Below are 15554 nucleotides of genomic sequence, written 5' to 3' on the forward strand. Positions count from 1 at the left end.
AGTCATCTACAAACTTTTTGGAGAGGCAAATTCTCAAGCCTTGCCCCAGACCTACCGAGTCAGAACTACTGGGTGTGGGGCCAGTTCATTGCTCTAAAAGGTGATACTGATGCCTACCCAGATTTGAGACCCACTGGTCTATCACCAATGAATTAAACTGATTCCTTAGCCCACAGATGAGTCATGGCCTGCAGCTTGACAAACTGTCCAAAAGGAAGCCCCAGATGAGAGATTAGAAGTTAGTACCAAAGAAACCTTTGCTTTTCCTGCATAATTGACAAATCTCTTCCTTCTTTGATATCAAGAGCTGCATTCTAATCTGTCCTGTTGTGATGTTGGCTATGTGGAAGCTCAGAGTCAAATCTAAACTTAATCCCACTAACAATGTTGATCCTTATCTGCTTTCTCTTTTCTCAGCTATTTCCCCTTGTATATGCTCCTTTTTAGAAAGGGGCAGAGTGGCAATAAGTGCTGGCCACTGTGTTCTTGGCGTTGAACCAGGCCAGAGAAGGGGTGGAGGTGAGGAGCTGAGCCCGGAGCACTTCCTGTGGCTTTCAAAGCTCACTGGTCTGCAGCACCCCTGCCCCTACTCAGCTCCTCCGCTGTGGTTTCCTGTTTGCAGCTACTGTACTCGGACCAGCCCCCGCCTAAGCCTATGAGTGTGTGAGGGTGGGCTGCTGATGCTGCATGGAAAACAGCAGGAGGGGATAGCGAGAAGTCAACTCAGGGAGCTTCCCAAGGAAGGGGAGCAAAGGTAGGACTCACTTGCTGGAGGGGCCCCAGAAGGGAGACTGAGTAGAAAGCAAAGGACTTGACAACCCACCACAGTTGGCTCAAATTAGGGCAAGCACAGGAGTCTGGTCCTCATTCCCGAATATCTCCTCCCCAGTCCACCACTGTGCTTGCAGTTCCACCAATATTGTCACATGTGGGCCTTCCTTGTTTGTCAGAAGTGAGATGAACCCCAGCTGGGTTTAAATCCCAGCTCTTCACTTCTTAGCTGTGTCTCTCCAAGCAAAACGTTTCTCTTCCCCAAGCCTCAGTTTCCTCATCTGTTAAATGGGGACAATGGAAGAACAACACCCACAGGGTTGTTTGAAGGCACTGAAAGGGCCAACGCAAACGTGAGTACTGCCATTCCTTCAACGTCCCTCTTTGCCCCTGCTGTAAGGGACTCAGGGCAGCAGCCCAGAGGGAGGCAGGAGCATCAGAGACAGACTTCATCAACTTTGTGTTTGGTTTGCAAAGGCCCTGTGCCTGAGGTGAGAGAAGTCCCATATGAATGTGCAATGTGACATATCTCTACGCATCTTCAGGCCTCTGTTTTCCTATCTGAACAGCAGAGAGAGAAAGATCATGAGATGACTTCTAATGGATTTTTGGCTCTGGCTGGCTGGTGACCCAAAGCACAGAGATCTTGTCAACTTTTTGCCAAGAGATTAGGATCATGTTGTGTCTTGGGGAGGAAGAATCATAGCCGTCAGGGCAGGGAAATCCTGTGACTATTACTAGTCCCAGTTGACAAGTGTTGGCTGAGCCTGGATCCCTACTGTGGGCCATTCATACCCACTGTTAGAAATGCAGGTTATTGCTCTGTTGCTGATGAGCTCTCACGGCAGCAACACGGTGGTTAGTCAGCTAGACTTGTCTATCTCCAATGTCAGGTACTCCAGCCTTTTGCACTTGGCCTCCGACCTCTACCCTGAAGTCATATCACACTTGGTTCTTGGCATTCAAGGGACAAGCCCAGGGTGGGGCTGAGCTTACCCACCTGTCCTGGTCTGGCTCTCCCGGATGAGGAAGGCCCCTCCAGAGTTTCCAGGCAGCAGCAGCAGTTCCTCAGCTTTCTCCCTGCTCAGGCCCTCATACAGCCACCTAAGGGGAAGAAGCAGAGAGCGACAGGGTTAGCCTGGGAGTGGAAGGGCCAAGACTCTAAAGGAACCCCTCCTCCCTCTCTGGGCCTCAAGTTCTACTTGCACCATGACGAACTGGCCTCTAATCTCCAAGGGGCCCCCCATGTTTGTCCTCCTGGTCCTGGTTCCAGGGACCTCAGAGAACAACCTCATGGGGTCAACCCCAGTCTTTTCTGCCTGGAGACCTCCCTCTTCCCAAGGGTCCATCCAGGGAGCTACGAGCAGGTTAGGTGATGTCAGCCTCTCTCCTATCACTGTCCAGTCCCCCCAGAAGCCCTATGCTTTCCTCTCGCCTTTCCAAGCCTTCGCCTTTCCAAGAATTGCCTTTTTTTTTTTCTTTAAATTTTAGTAAATATTTTACTTGAACATTTTAAAGTTTAACTTTGTAGCCAAAGGGTATGCGGGTGAACCTTTATTCGGTGTCACTGAAATCTAACTCTCATTGAAGCTTATTTGTGGATAGAAAGGTTGGAACTCAAATGTTCAAGACATTCTGAAGTTTTAGGAAAAAACCAGCAGGCCTTCAACCTCCACATGTGCCTCCCAAAACACAGCTCTTTCACAGTCCTGCTCCTCGGTGCCTTTCCCTGCTGGGATTGTGATTATGCCAACTTAGGGTTACTGTTTCCGTTAAAGTTAGCTTACGGCAGGGTTAGGGCTAGGCCCCCGGTAAGCCTTAGGGTTACGTTTAGCTTTAGGGATCGTATTCGTTCCAAGAATTGCCTTTTTTTTTTTTCTTTAAATTTTAGTAAATATTTTACTTGAACATTTTAAAGTTTCACTTTGTAGCCAAAGGGTATGCGGGTGAACCTTTATTCGGTGTCACTGAAATCTAACTCTCATTGAAGCTTATTTGTGGATAGAAAGGTTGGAACTCAAATGTTCAAGACATTCTGAAGTTTTAGGAAAAAACCAGCAGGCCTTCAACCTCCACATGTGCCTCCCAAAACACAGCTCTTTCACAGTCCTGCTCCTCGGTGCCTTTCCCTGCTGGGATTGTGATTATGCCGATCCCATGTTTTCCTTCCTCTTTTTACTTGATCCCTCACCTGTGTATGTCCCCGAAGGACTTAACTGCAATGGGAAATTTGGCGTAATTTGGCAGGAACTTTTTGGTTTACTAGTGTATCAGCCTCCTAAGTCCCCAGGGTCATGCTCTGTAGTCCCAGCAAAGCCTATGGAAAGTGATTCGATGGAAATGGCTATCTCCTTGTGATTCTGTGAAATTCCAGTCAACGCCAGAGTCAGGGTTGAGTTGATTTCAAGGAATAAATTTGAGAAGCTGTGACTCGCATGACGCCAGCAGCGAACTTAGCCTAGCGTTATAGTACATAAGTCATTCTATTGACTTATGAAAATTGTCATATGTCTTACCAAAATTGAGGATGTAAATGAAGGAGTCGCAAGGGAAGGGGACTCTTGGAGGTAGTTCCTGTTTCCTTGGCTTAAACTAGGTTTCACACTGTGGATGCAAAACCTCCAACCAGTAGGTCCAAGCCATCAAGAAACACATGGCAAGGTGGGCTTTAGCCGGCTTGCAGACCTCTGTGTAAGCTGAGCCTACAAGGTATCCACATGTCACAGGATCCCTGTGTCACTTTCATCAGAGCCAGACACACCGTGAGCCTCAGAACAGGAAGGTCATCCACTGCTGGAGCTATACTTTCTCTCAGAACTGAAGAGTGGCTGTCACAGCAGTGTATGTACACAGAGACACATTCCTGATTGTGTCATCAGGTAGATCCCACTGAAAGACAGTTCACTTCCCCTCTCTCCTGGCATAGAATTTGCTCTGGAGTCAGTTTCTTTTGCCACTCACTCTTGGCAAGATGGCTGGTGCTTGGTAAGAGACCCTGTGTCCCGTGTCTGGCCCTCCCTGGGAGGCACCTCTTGGAAGGGCAGGCCCATGATGTGGGGTGCTGCCCCCTTGTTTTCTTGCCTCAGACATTTATGCAGCCTGCCCCCATCTGCGAGTCCCTTTCAGCATTCTCCACCACCACATTCCTGCCCCAGCCCCCTCTTCTGGGCTCCCAAGTCTCACAGGAAGATGTGAGTTAACTATCTGCTCCTCCAGAGGGCAGGGCCTGCATGTGATTCTCCTGTCTCCAGCTTTGATCAGCACAGGACTGGGCATAAAGGACTACACAGGAAGGTCTCCTAAGGTGGGGTCTGGGGTGGAAACTCACCCATAGGAGATTTTGGCCACGTGGTTGCTGGGGATGCTGTACTCTCTGCCTGAGACCTCTGACAGCACTGTCCACCAGTCTCCGTCCCTGCAGAGAGAAAGGAGGGAGACCTCTCTCAGAAGGGCCGAAGCCCAGAAACTGCTCTTTTGAGATTCGCAAGGACCCTCCAGGCTGGATCCCACCTGATTCCCAGGTTTCCTTGCACCAGCTAGTCCAGATACCTCTTGGGCAGTAGATGGCATAATTCAGGGACCCCTGTATGGCTGACCACCCGCTGCTTCTCCCTGCAGGCATGTCAAGCCGCCTGAAATCCACCATTAGGGCCAAGTGGGAGCTCAGCACCAAAGGCCATCCTCTTTTCTTCTGGAGGGAGGGGCCCCTTCTCCCATCAGTGCATCTTCGGGTACTGGAGGAGGGAGCACAGCACCCTGCCCAGTGCCCTTGGAAGGACTTACTCAGAGATGATGGTCAGTGGCTCCCCCAGTCTCAGTGACAGATCTGGCTGCTCGCCTACTGGGAAACTGCCCAGGGCCACGGCTGTGACCTTGCTCCTCTCTGGATGGAGGGACAGAGATGGTTACCCACTTGGCCAGCTCTTCCCCAGGGTGAGAGGTCTAGTGGAGTCTGCTCTCCCACCATCATCAACCCTCCGACAGCCACACCAGATTGGTTCCTTCAAGTCTTCCCGGACACACGTGGAGATACCCATGGTGACCCAATCGGAGCTCCAGGGGTCTCTCCTTCTCTGAACTGTCTGAAGCACAGGGCCCGGCCATCCCATGTGCAGGGAAACATCTGATGCCCAAATAAGTAATGCAAGTCTTGTGGAAGGTATCCTCTGACAAATATGGAACCAAGTGGCTGGGAATGACTCCTTCCCCTCCTAGGAGCCCTGGCCTTGCACCCCTAGGAGCTGCTGAGCAGCATGTGCTGTCCTCTTGATTGGCCCCCTTCACCTGGCTGACTCATCTTCATCCTTCACTCCCCAGGTGAAATGCCCCTTCCTTTGGGAAGGCTTCCCTGATGAACCCCTTAGTACACACTCTGGGTCAGAGTCCCTTAGTACACACTGTTGCCACAATCAAACACAATTGTTATTGATTATTGGTTAAGCACCTGTCTCTGGGACTTGACTGTCACTGAGAGCTGGGACTGTGTCTATCTTGTTCATTGCTGTGAACCCTGGTCCTGCACAAGGCCTGGCACAAGAGCCTTAGATTTTGGGTAGATGCAAGGCCGATGGACACAAATAACTCATGGAAGGGGTTGCCAAAAATCCATGCTTCTGCTGGAACAAGAGGTAGACCTACCGAGAGGCCAGTCCTTCCCTGGGAGACCCTGGCAGAGGGGGGACTACAGTTCCCCTCAGGCCTTGCAAGTAGGGAGGCCCCAGGACACCTGCCGGGGGGAGGAGTCATACTCCTCAGCAGCCTGGGCATGACTCAGAACAGCCTTGGGGCCGCTTCCTATGCCTAGATTCAGAGGAAATGAGGTGCAGGTCTGTGTGGTTTCCAGGTCTCTTCCTCCTGGGCCTGCTGGGCCCCAGGCTTTCTGCTCTGATTTAGAGGCTAAAAGGAGGGCAGCTGCCTCCCCAGCAGGAGTCCTAGGCCTTGATACCCGTGGGACTAGGGGAGGCTGATATAAGGGAGATAAGGATATGGGGGCAGGGGCTGAGGAGTGGAAAGGAAGCGTCAGCTATTGCAGGCAAGTGTTCAGATTAGGGACAGCTCCTGGCCAAACACTGATGCGTAGTCATTTGGCTTTGCAGTCTCCTAGTTCTGTTTAAGTGTCTATGTCCTTCCTCCTAAAAGTGCTACTTGGTTTAGAGTAACCTTGTTATCTGTGATGGTTAATTTTATGTCTCAAAGTGACCAGATATTTGGTCAACTGCCAGTCTAGATGTTGCTGTGAAGGTATTTTTTAGATGAGATTAACGTTTAAATCTGTAGATTTTAAACAAAACAGATTACCTTCCATGATAGGTGTGGGCCTCTTTCAGTGCAGAGTTTAAGAGAAATGGATTGAGGTCCTATGAGAAAGAGAGAATTCTGCCTCCAGACTCAGCTGTGAGTCTGCAGCATCAATCCTTTGCTGGCTCTCCAGCCGGCAGGCCTGCCTGCCCTGCAGATTTCAGACTTACCAGCCCCCATAATTGTGTGAGTCAACTCTTAAAATAAATTCTTAAAATAAATTCTCTGTCTACACACACACACACACACACACACACACACACACACACACACCCATCTTGGTTCTGTGGTTCTGTTTCTTTGGAGAACTCTGACCAATATATTATCAAAACGCCAAATCAGGATGTGATTTGAGAAAGGATTTTTGTGGCTATTTTGGGGAACAAGAAACAAACTAGTTTTGACATCAAAATATCAGAACTTATTTTGATTGTCTCATTGTCCTAAAAAGTAGCATTTTTAGTTAGGACTAGTTTAGGAAATTACAGTTATAGGTTCAGCATGTGCAGTGCCAATTTTTTCCCAGCTGCTATAGCACTAATTTTGCTTCAAGTATTTCACAGCACCTCTCAGGATAAGAGGCAAGATTCTGGAGCATCAGAATCTAGTAGAACTTCTTGTAATAATGGAAATGTTCTATAATTGTGCTGTTCGATTAACGTGGCCACTGGCTTTGAGCACTTGAAATGTGGCTAGTGTGACTGAGGAGCTGAATATTTAATTTCATTTAAATTAATTTTAGCTTAAATTTAAATAGCTGCATAGGACTAGGCTATTGTAATAGACAGTGCAGCCATGGAGAGCTACAGGAGTGGGGTTGGTCTTAGAGTTTCCAGCTCAGTCTCCAAATAAACTGGTTGAGGAGGAGGGAAGCCATGGGAGACACCTGGAGGACCATCATACCTGGAGGACCATCATGCCTGTCACTGATTAGCACCTGTCACTCTCACATTTTCTACTTTACCTGGTTGTTTAATGTTACTGCCAAAATGTAAGCTCCACAAGAGCAGGGCCCTGCCTGCATGGTTCACCGGGGAGGGCCTGGGATACAGCAGGCACTCACTGACACTTGAAGTTGTGTTGGAGTGGCTGGTTAAAAAGGCACTGTGCCTGGCTGTCCCAGGCCCCATAGCCTACCTGCTTGCATGGGCACAGGGCCCTGGCCTTGGACAGAGGGGCTTGAGCTTGGGCTTGGCAGGGTTTTCCCTCTGCTGGGCTGACTTCCCATTGTTCCTCAGCAGGATTTGCAGAAGCACCTCATCAAGAGAAATCTGAAAGAGATGCTATGATGGGGAAAGAGCTGTGGTTTAAGGCCTGATCCCCAAACACCTTCCCACCCTGGTTCAGCCCTGCTGACCTCCATGTCGAGGCATACAAATGATCTCCCTCCCATCAGGATCAGGCTCCAGCCCCTTCTCCAGACCCTGAAGGCTCTCTGCAAACTGCACCTGTTTTCTCTGCATCACATCTTTTCACTGCCATAGCCATGCTCAGTTCTGTTTCTGGGCCTTTGTGTGTATGGTGCACCCTCCTATTGGCTGGAATACCCCTTTTCTCCTTTGGGCCCGTCTCAATCCCATCCTTCCCTAGGAAGCTTTCCTGAATCCCCAAGCCCTTGCTGATCATTCCGATGGCCTTCTCAGAACCATTCCTGACCCGGGGTCACATTCTGCCACTGAGTGACAGGGGACAATGACCAGACAGAGTTCACTCCGGGCACACCAGGACCCATGACTACAGGTGGACAAGGGGGATCTGAGGGGGCTTGGGAGCTGGTATCACAATAAGCTAAGGTGACACTGAGCATACTGTATTGGTGTCACAGGGCAAAGTAAAATGACTGGAAGACTCTGGGACATAGTGATGACTTGCAAGGCTTTGGAAGATTGGCTGTTGAGCCACTACCCTCTTTTTGCCTCCATTTCCTCATCTGAAAAATGGGGATAACAATACTCAGCATGTGAGTCTTAGAGGGAATGCATGTGGGAAGCCTGGCCAGGGCCTGCTTTTCCTTTATCATGCCCGGTCACTTCACCAGAGGCTGCTCCTGGGAGCCTTCCCTTTTCTCTCCCTTGGCTCCCTGTTGTGTCCCTTTCCATTCTAATTATTCATTTATTAAAGCTTTTATTTGTTTAATCTGAGGTTATTCCACAGCTCAATGAGTACAGGGTCTCTTTTTACCCATTTCTTAAACATTTCATGAAGTATTTGGCCCATAGAAGGCACTCAATGCATATTAACTAAATGGACAAAATTATTAGCTCTTTGGGCAGGTGTCTTATCCTTAGAATAATTTAGATTCCCTGGTTTCCAGGGTAATGCTGATTTTTCCCAACACAATTTTAAAATGTTTCGGGGAGGTGGTTTCATTCTTTCAAAGGGTTTCATAAGGCATAATTACACTAGTTTGGTGACATAGCATACTCCATGCTGGCCTTCGAACCCTTCGCCACACCTGGGTGAGGATGGGTGTCTGTCATGATCATGGAGTGACTTCCACGGCCTCACAGCCTATCCTGCCTGAGGAGTGAAGAGCCTGCCTTAGAGGAGGGAAGGACTGTGCAAGGGGCTTATGCTCTATTCTGCAGTCTCGAGTCACTGACATGGGGATGACAGTGCTTGTTTGTTGCTGCCTCCCATGGGCAGGTCAGCATTCATGGGACAGGGGCTCTTCAACACAAAATCCACCTTTAGGAAATGGCTCCTGACAGCCACTTCCTGTTCAGACTTTGGGATCTCGAAGCGTTGGCAGCCTGAGATGGTGCTGCTGCCTCCGCAGGTCTCTGATTCTCTCACTGCCTGGGCATCCCAATTTAGGTCACGTTTCGACACTTAGGCTGCTCCCCAGCCTTTCTTCTCCCCATGGATATGAAGTACAGGCTCTATGCTTAACTGTGCAGATATCCAAAAAATCCCAGAGGAGATCTTTCCTGGGTAGCATGAATAATTCAGACCAACCTGGAGCTGTGTGATCTCAGGAAAAGCATGTAACCTTTCTGAGTCTCATCTGTAAATCAGGGATAATACCAAGTCTACAGGGCTTTATGTGTGTGGAGAGGGCGTCGCAGAACCTGGCACAGAGTGGGTGCTCAGTAAAGGTTTCCTTTCTCCTCCTTCAGCAAGACAAAGTCACCACAATCACCAACTGCACTAAACCCAGAAACTTCTTCACGTAGCAGGTGGAGCTGGGGGATGGGCCCGAAGAAGGTAGAACTGTACTCAGGCTGGAAGCCCCCAGCACTCTCTGCTGGCTCCCTTCACCTGGTCTGGCCAGGAAGCCTCCTGGAGGGCAAAATTAAGACCATGGGGTGGGCAGGCCTAGGATGAGAAGGTATGGGCCCAAACTTTTGAGAGAACCTAATCATTAATTACATAAGTATTTAAACAACTTACTATGTGTTAGGCACTTTCTAGGGGCCCTGGGCCAGTAGGTGGAAGAGTTAGTAAAAGGCAGCTAAAATCAGTACACTGCCCACAAATGTATTTTGATCACCTCACTTGAATCTTTGAAGGTCGGCAAAGTTTGAATCCCATTTCAGATACAAGAACCAGGGCCCAGAGAGGGCGACCTCGTGCTCACCGTTATATAGCTGGTTGTAGAGCTGGGTCTACAATCCATGTTTTTGTGTTTCGAAAGAATTTCTTAGCAGTGGAGTAAGAGTAATGAATTTAGATTGAGCTAAAGGGTGACCTCCCTCTTCAACTAAGAAATATTACCCTTTTGAGAGGAACCGATGGACGCTAGAGCTGAAAGTGTTTGAGATTATAATCCAGACTCCTCTCATTCACTAGCGTTGGAAGGTTAGGGACCTGGGAGTGTCCAAAGTCACACAGCAACTTGGTAACTGAGATGAGACCAGACCAGGCATGCAGACAAGCAGGAGGGAACAATGTAATTCTCCAGAGGACAGTCAAAGGTGGAGAGGGGAAGCCTCGGTTCCTTCAGGGACATTCAGAAATCACCCCTCTTACAGCCTCAGCAGAACCACTCCCCTTTCTCCTTGAGCTTGTTTTCCAACTTTGAAGCCCACTCCCAGTCTCTCCTTTCTCCTTGAGCTTGTTTTCCAACTTTGAAGCCCACTCACAGTCCCAAACCAAAAAACAAAAGCAAGCATACTTACTGGTTTCCTGTCATCAGAGGCTTGGGGTGGGGGCTCAGCTAAGATGCATGCTTTGGCTGAAGATGTTAGGGCTTTGGGGGGTCCATCTGGAAGTCTGCCAACATCCTTAGTTCTAGGATATCCAGGACCCTCTTGGCCTGGGAGAATCTTCAGGGAGAGGCTCTCGGTATCGCTTTGGGTAGCTCCGCATCTGCCTGTGGTCAGCAGTTTGTAACATGGGATGGAACAAGAGTCCCTTGCTCCTTAGAGACCCCCGACCGGGCGGTCCTCCCAAGCACAGTTGGGTCTGAGAAGATGGCCCAGAGCTCTGTGAGCAGTCATAGGGTCCTTGGAGCTCCCGGCTCACGTCTGCAGGCTCTGTGGTTCTCACAACCACCTATTTCCTCTGACGGCATCACAGATCATCGAGGAGCCACCTTCCTCAAGTTCCTGTTTCTGGGGAAGAAGTGGCTGCCTGGTCATGATCCTTGAGGGAGAGGTTTTTCTCTGGCTTTACGGCTTGGTCTTGCCCGAGGAACACAAGACCTTGGTAAATTTTAGCAGGAGTTTCCCATGCTTGCCTGATCATAATAATCACGTGAGGGGCTTGTTAGTATCAGATTCCTGGGATCCTCCCACATCTGAATCCAAGAGGAACAGCCTGGGAACCTGAATTTTAAACACTCCAAGAGATCCCTTTGATTGGCAAGTCTGGGAAGCACTGCCTTGGAGTGTTGTCTCCCAACCTTTAATGTGTATAGGAAACATCCAGGGATCTTGTTACACTGTAGGTTCAGGTTCAGTGTGTCTGGGACAGGGATTCAAGATTCTGCATTGCTAACTCCTCCCAGGTGATACCCAGGTCGCTGGTCTGGGGACCATACTTTGAAAGACCTGTGGACGGCGGTTTTCCAGGTATGATCCCTAGGCCAGCAGCCTCAGAATCATCCAGGAAATTGTTAGACATGCAAATTCCCTGGTTCCATCTCAGATTTACTGAATCAGAAACTCCGTGGGTGGGGCCAACAAGCCCTCCAGGTGATTCTGATGCACACCCCTAGCTTGGGAATCACTCAGCCAGGATAAAGTAGCTCTGATAGAACTGCCTTTGATTTTGGTATTAACCTCAGTCACTGAAACGTAAATAAAATCTCCAGCTCATAAAAATCTACATAACCATACCCATTTGCTTTTCCGTTACAGGGGCCCCCAACCCCTGGGCTGTGGACCGGGAACTAATGGTCCATGGCCTGTTAGGAACCTGTTAGGACCTGGCTGAACAGCAGGAGGTGAGCGGCAAGCCAGCAAGCAAAGCTTCATTTGTATTTGCAGCCGCTCCCCAGTGCTAGCGTCACCACCTCAGCTCCACCTCAGATCATTAGGCATTAGATTCTCATAGGCACACCAGTCCTGGTGACAAAAAAGTTGAGAACTACTGCATTAGGGGGCTTAGTATTCCTGGAGACAGTCACTTTTTAACACAAAATGATCCACTGCACTGAAATAGCTCCTCCCTCCAGCTTAAACTATGCAGGTTTTTTGGGGGCCTGGCCAGTGGGAACATACCCCTTTTTCCCAGAGGAGGCTGGTTTGAGATTTAACTCTGCAGAAACTTGGCATGGAGAGGAGCCACACTGGAGGTGAATGCTCTGTAAGGAAATTTTAACTACCGTGTTTGAATGGGTGCCGGCTACTGAAGGATGTGGCCCGTGGCAGAGAGGGAACTAAGTACAGGCTCGCCCTCTTGCTCCTGCCTGCATACCACGCTGATGTCCATTATCTTATCTGCCAGGTAGACTTTAGATTGGCCTCAAGGTAAGGTCCACAAATGAGGCAAGAAGTAGGGACTCTTTGGACTAAAAAAAATATCCCACATTATACTCTCTCTTTCCACTCAGGAAACCACCTAAGAATTAGAATTTAAAAGTTTAGCTCTGCCACTTATTAGTTTGTGACCATTTCCATAAAAATGGTACTAGTGTGTAGCTCACTGGGTCGATAGAAGGAACATAAAGGAAGTTGCTAAGGGCCCAAACTGTAGTAGGTGCTCAATAAAAGGCTGAAGAAAATATGCAAACGAATTGATTTTGGAAAAACTGGGAAATTTTTCTAGCTACATGACCTTGGCCAAATCTTCTAACTCTCCTCAGCTGTTCCTTGTCTATAAAACACTGCCCGCTTTGCAAAGTTGCCCTGAGAACTGGGTAAGACGATTTACATGGGAGAGCTTTATACGATCATCATGTGTAGGGTCTACCTGGCCACTTCCTTGTTTCTCACAAAGCAGGCACCCAAGATTTTTTTGGACTAAACAGGAAGGAAATGAAAATGAGAAGAGGAATGAGTGCAGTAAAGACCAATTAGGTGCATTCAGTTGGGGCCTGACTCCAGGCACAAATCTAAGGTGGGAAAGCAGGTGACTGTCCATGCTGAGTGTGGCCAAAAAGGCTACAGCAATGAGGGTTTTAAGAGCAACCGTAACCATCAGACCACCTCCAGCTCTGGAACTATGTTGGCCTGCAATGTCAGGAACTCAGCTTGATGACCTGTATCTGGTCCATGTGCATTTGTTTCATCTCTTTGTGTCATTTTACAAGTTTCTCCCACAGACATAGGAACCCTAATGTACTACGGCAGTAACAGCTCCTGGATCCTTTAAAATTGACCTGAGATGGTGGCCCGCTGAACTCATTCTTCGTGGGTACAGAGACAGCCATTTCTGGAGAAATAAAGCCTGGTCTGTCTGAGGAACCAACAACAGTGGTTGCAGATTCTTACTGAAGGGTGGGACTCAGCAACCCCACACGGATGGTAGAGCTGAGATATGCAATGCACTTCCAAGATCTCAGCTTCTACTCTTTCATCACAAAATGCAAGGTCGGGCTTCTCATGATTTTTGGTTTGAGGAAAATAGAAGCGTGTAAGATGGACTTGGGGTTCAATCCCAGCCAGGCTTCTGGTATGACCTTGGGCAAATTATTTGAGTCTTCACTGGGTGGGATAATAATCAAGTATGTAAAAACGCCCAGCACGGAGCCCTGTATATACAGTAACTTGGTCCCCCCTGAGCCCCAGTGAGTGGCTTGAGAGAAATAACACCAGCAATTGGGTAACAATTAGACATATACAGCTTTATTTAATAATCTGTAAAAAGTTGTACTCTGGCAGAGTGACGCATTCCCTATCTTGACAGAAAGCGAACGCTACATGTGAAAAGCCCCTGCCTAAGATTTAGAATTGTGTCACCCTGCACTTACATCTTGATGCCCTCAAGAGCTGGAACCTGGCTCTACGGCAGTTGGTTTCACCCTCTGCCCAGTGATATACAACAGTAGACTGAACAAAATTTTACCTGAACAGGCTAAGCTGCCCTTACATATCGGCCCCTTCCCTCCTACCTACAAAAGAGTTCACAGGATTAAAGATCTTTCTGAGAAATGAGTTCTATCACAGGTTCACTTAGTTTCCATTAAGTCTGCTTAAATCAAGCTTATAGTTATTAAATACGATATTCCGTTAATGTCTGTTCCGCTCTCCCCTGCCATTTCCTCACCACTTACATAACTTTCAGGCCACAGCTCTCCCTTTTTTGAGGATGGAGGGATGGAGAAACTCTCTCCATTGCAGACCTGGGAAGCACTTCTTGCGGACGTCTGGAAGTGGTATCAGATACTGCAGCGACAGTTTTGCTCCAGCAGAGCGAATGCCTGGCATTTTGTTTTCCACCTTCCTGTGCTACAAGAGTCCAGTAATTAAGCCACACTCAGCCCTTGGGAACAGCTTCATGTTGCATCAGAACCTCATCATCTATTAGCTTCCAACAGTACATATCCCTCCCTTTTGTTTATAGAATAGTGTATGTGAATTCATTTGAACAGAAGGAGGTGGCTGGCCATCCTTCCCGCTTCTCTATGTAACAGGCTCCCTTTTACTGGTCACGATCAATCAATAGTCCAAATAGTAATTATGATCTTCTACATTCCTCAGAACTGCTCCTTCCAGGAGTCACTTTGAAAATATTGTTGACCAATTTGGAACCAAAAGAGAATGCAGTGGCCTACCCAACCTAGAAATCTGTTCTGAATACTTCCCCTAAAAACACCATTGAAAACGGAAAAAAAAAAGTCCCTTTTTTTTGTTTTGCAGAAGCTCTACAAGAAAGCATGTCTAAAATTACAGAACTATGCACACACAAACACAGACACGTGTGCTCACACACATACATCAAGATCAAAGAATATCAGATACGTAGTTGGGAAAGCACGGGGTAAAGTTGACAAGGTAAGGAGATTTGATCAGCTAAAGATGTTGGAATGTTACAGTAATGTCATGGAAGTGGTTCTTTGTACATACATACAAAAAGGGGGGCAGGCAGGCAGTGAATGATAAATCCAAGATAATAGAGAGTAAGAGTCAGTGGTCATGCATGAGTTAAAGACAGATGCCAGTTTGCTGGATGAAATGTTATATTATGGAGTGGCTGTTTGAAGGGGGATGAACTTGCATGGTCCAGGGGAGGAGCATCTGCTTAGCAGGACACCTCCATGGTGTGGTGTCTGTCCAGAACATCAGGGGACTCAGAGGATTCTTGAGTTCCATCTGACTGATTGCTGGTGAGAGATCGGCTGAAGGCACTTTCTCCAGAGCCGATACTACTTGAGGTTGAGTGGGTTCGTGATCGGGCGAGCCGGGTCATGCTGGCAGATGGTACTGTAAGAAAGAACCAAGACCACTAGAATATGGAGCCCTGGTTAAATTGTTAACCCAGAAGTTTCACCAAAGGCTTTCTGATTAGTGTTTCCAACCCATTTAAGGTGACACCCAGGACAAGACACAGCCATCTTCACTTTGTATTATTTGCTCTAGGTGAATGGCTACATGTAAGGCTGCTTTAATCCTTTGGATCTAGCTGGAATCTCAGCTGATTCTAGTCCAAAGCAGAACAAAGGGAAACCTAAGTCTGAAGTATAGCCTCCTAGCTATGCCCACACCATTCATAATGAATAATTAGGAAGGAGGCTTTGGGAACCCAAAAGGTAATCAAAACCTGCAGTGCATGCAAGACTAAACCAAAAGAAAGACAAACCACACAAGTATGAAGGTATTTCACAAACACAGTGCAAGCCCGATACAACAAGACTACCATCCGCGTCCACAGGCTATCCGTGCTACCTGGGGAGGAGACATGTAGGAAGATGTGGGTGTAGGGAGGGCTGGTAGGCCTGGAGCTGGCCTCTGCGCAGGCTGTGAGGTACAGGCTGCCTGAGAGAGAAGGGCTCTGGGATGGATGTTTAACTCAGACTCCGGTTCTGGCACTACTTTGAACCTAAGGTCCTTCCAGCTTGGCCAGCATAGGGCCTTACCTGACGTAAAATTCCTGCCTAT

The 15554-nt window shown here is 48.2% G+C and overlaps 2 protein-coding genes across 7 annotated transcripts in view; both read right to left on the minus strand.

Moving 5' to 3' along the window:
- The window catches only part of SLA2 (Src like adaptor 2), a 19400-nt gene extending 7951 nt beyond the window's left edge, over positions 1 to 11449 (minus strand). For 2 of the 4 annotated variants that reach the window (XM_025039765.1, XM_025039764.1), the window contains exons 1-4: positions 7207 to 11449; positions 4555 to 4654; positions 4100 to 4186; positions 1772 to 1875 (exon numbers count right to left, since the gene is read on the minus strand). In XM_025039765.1, coding sequence (XP_024895533.1) covers positions 1772 to 1875; positions 4100 to 4186; positions 4555 to 4654; positions 7207 to 7297 — 382 coding nt within the window. In that variant the 5' untranslated portion in view covers positions 7298 to 11449. The remainder of the gene's footprint in view (positions 1 to 1771; positions 1876 to 4099; positions 4187 to 4554; positions 4655 to 7206) is intronic. The other 2 variants (XM_006921781.3, XM_006921780.3) reach the window with 2 other exon arrangements.
- A 1830-nt stretch (positions 11450 to 13279) lies between these two features.
- NDRG3 (NDRG family member 3) overlaps positions 13280 to 15554 on the minus strand; it is a 57610-nt gene continuing 55335 nt past the window's right edge. For all 3 annotated transcript variants that reach the window (XM_015597147.2, XM_015597146.2, XM_025039758.1), the window contains one exon: positions 13280 to 14879. In XM_015597147.2, the coding sequence (XP_015452633.1) occupies positions 14698 to 14879 (182 nt within the window). In that variant the 3' untranslated portion in view covers positions 13280 to 14697. The remainder of the gene's footprint in view (positions 14880 to 15554) is intronic.

Source organism: Pteropus alecto, unplaced genomic scaffold (genome assembly GCF_000325575.1).
Source record: "Pteropus alecto unplaced genomic scaffold, ASM32557v1 scaffold45, whole genome shotgun sequence".
NCBI lineage: Eukaryota > Metazoa > Chordata > Mammalia > Chiroptera > Pteropodidae > Pteropus > Pteropus alecto.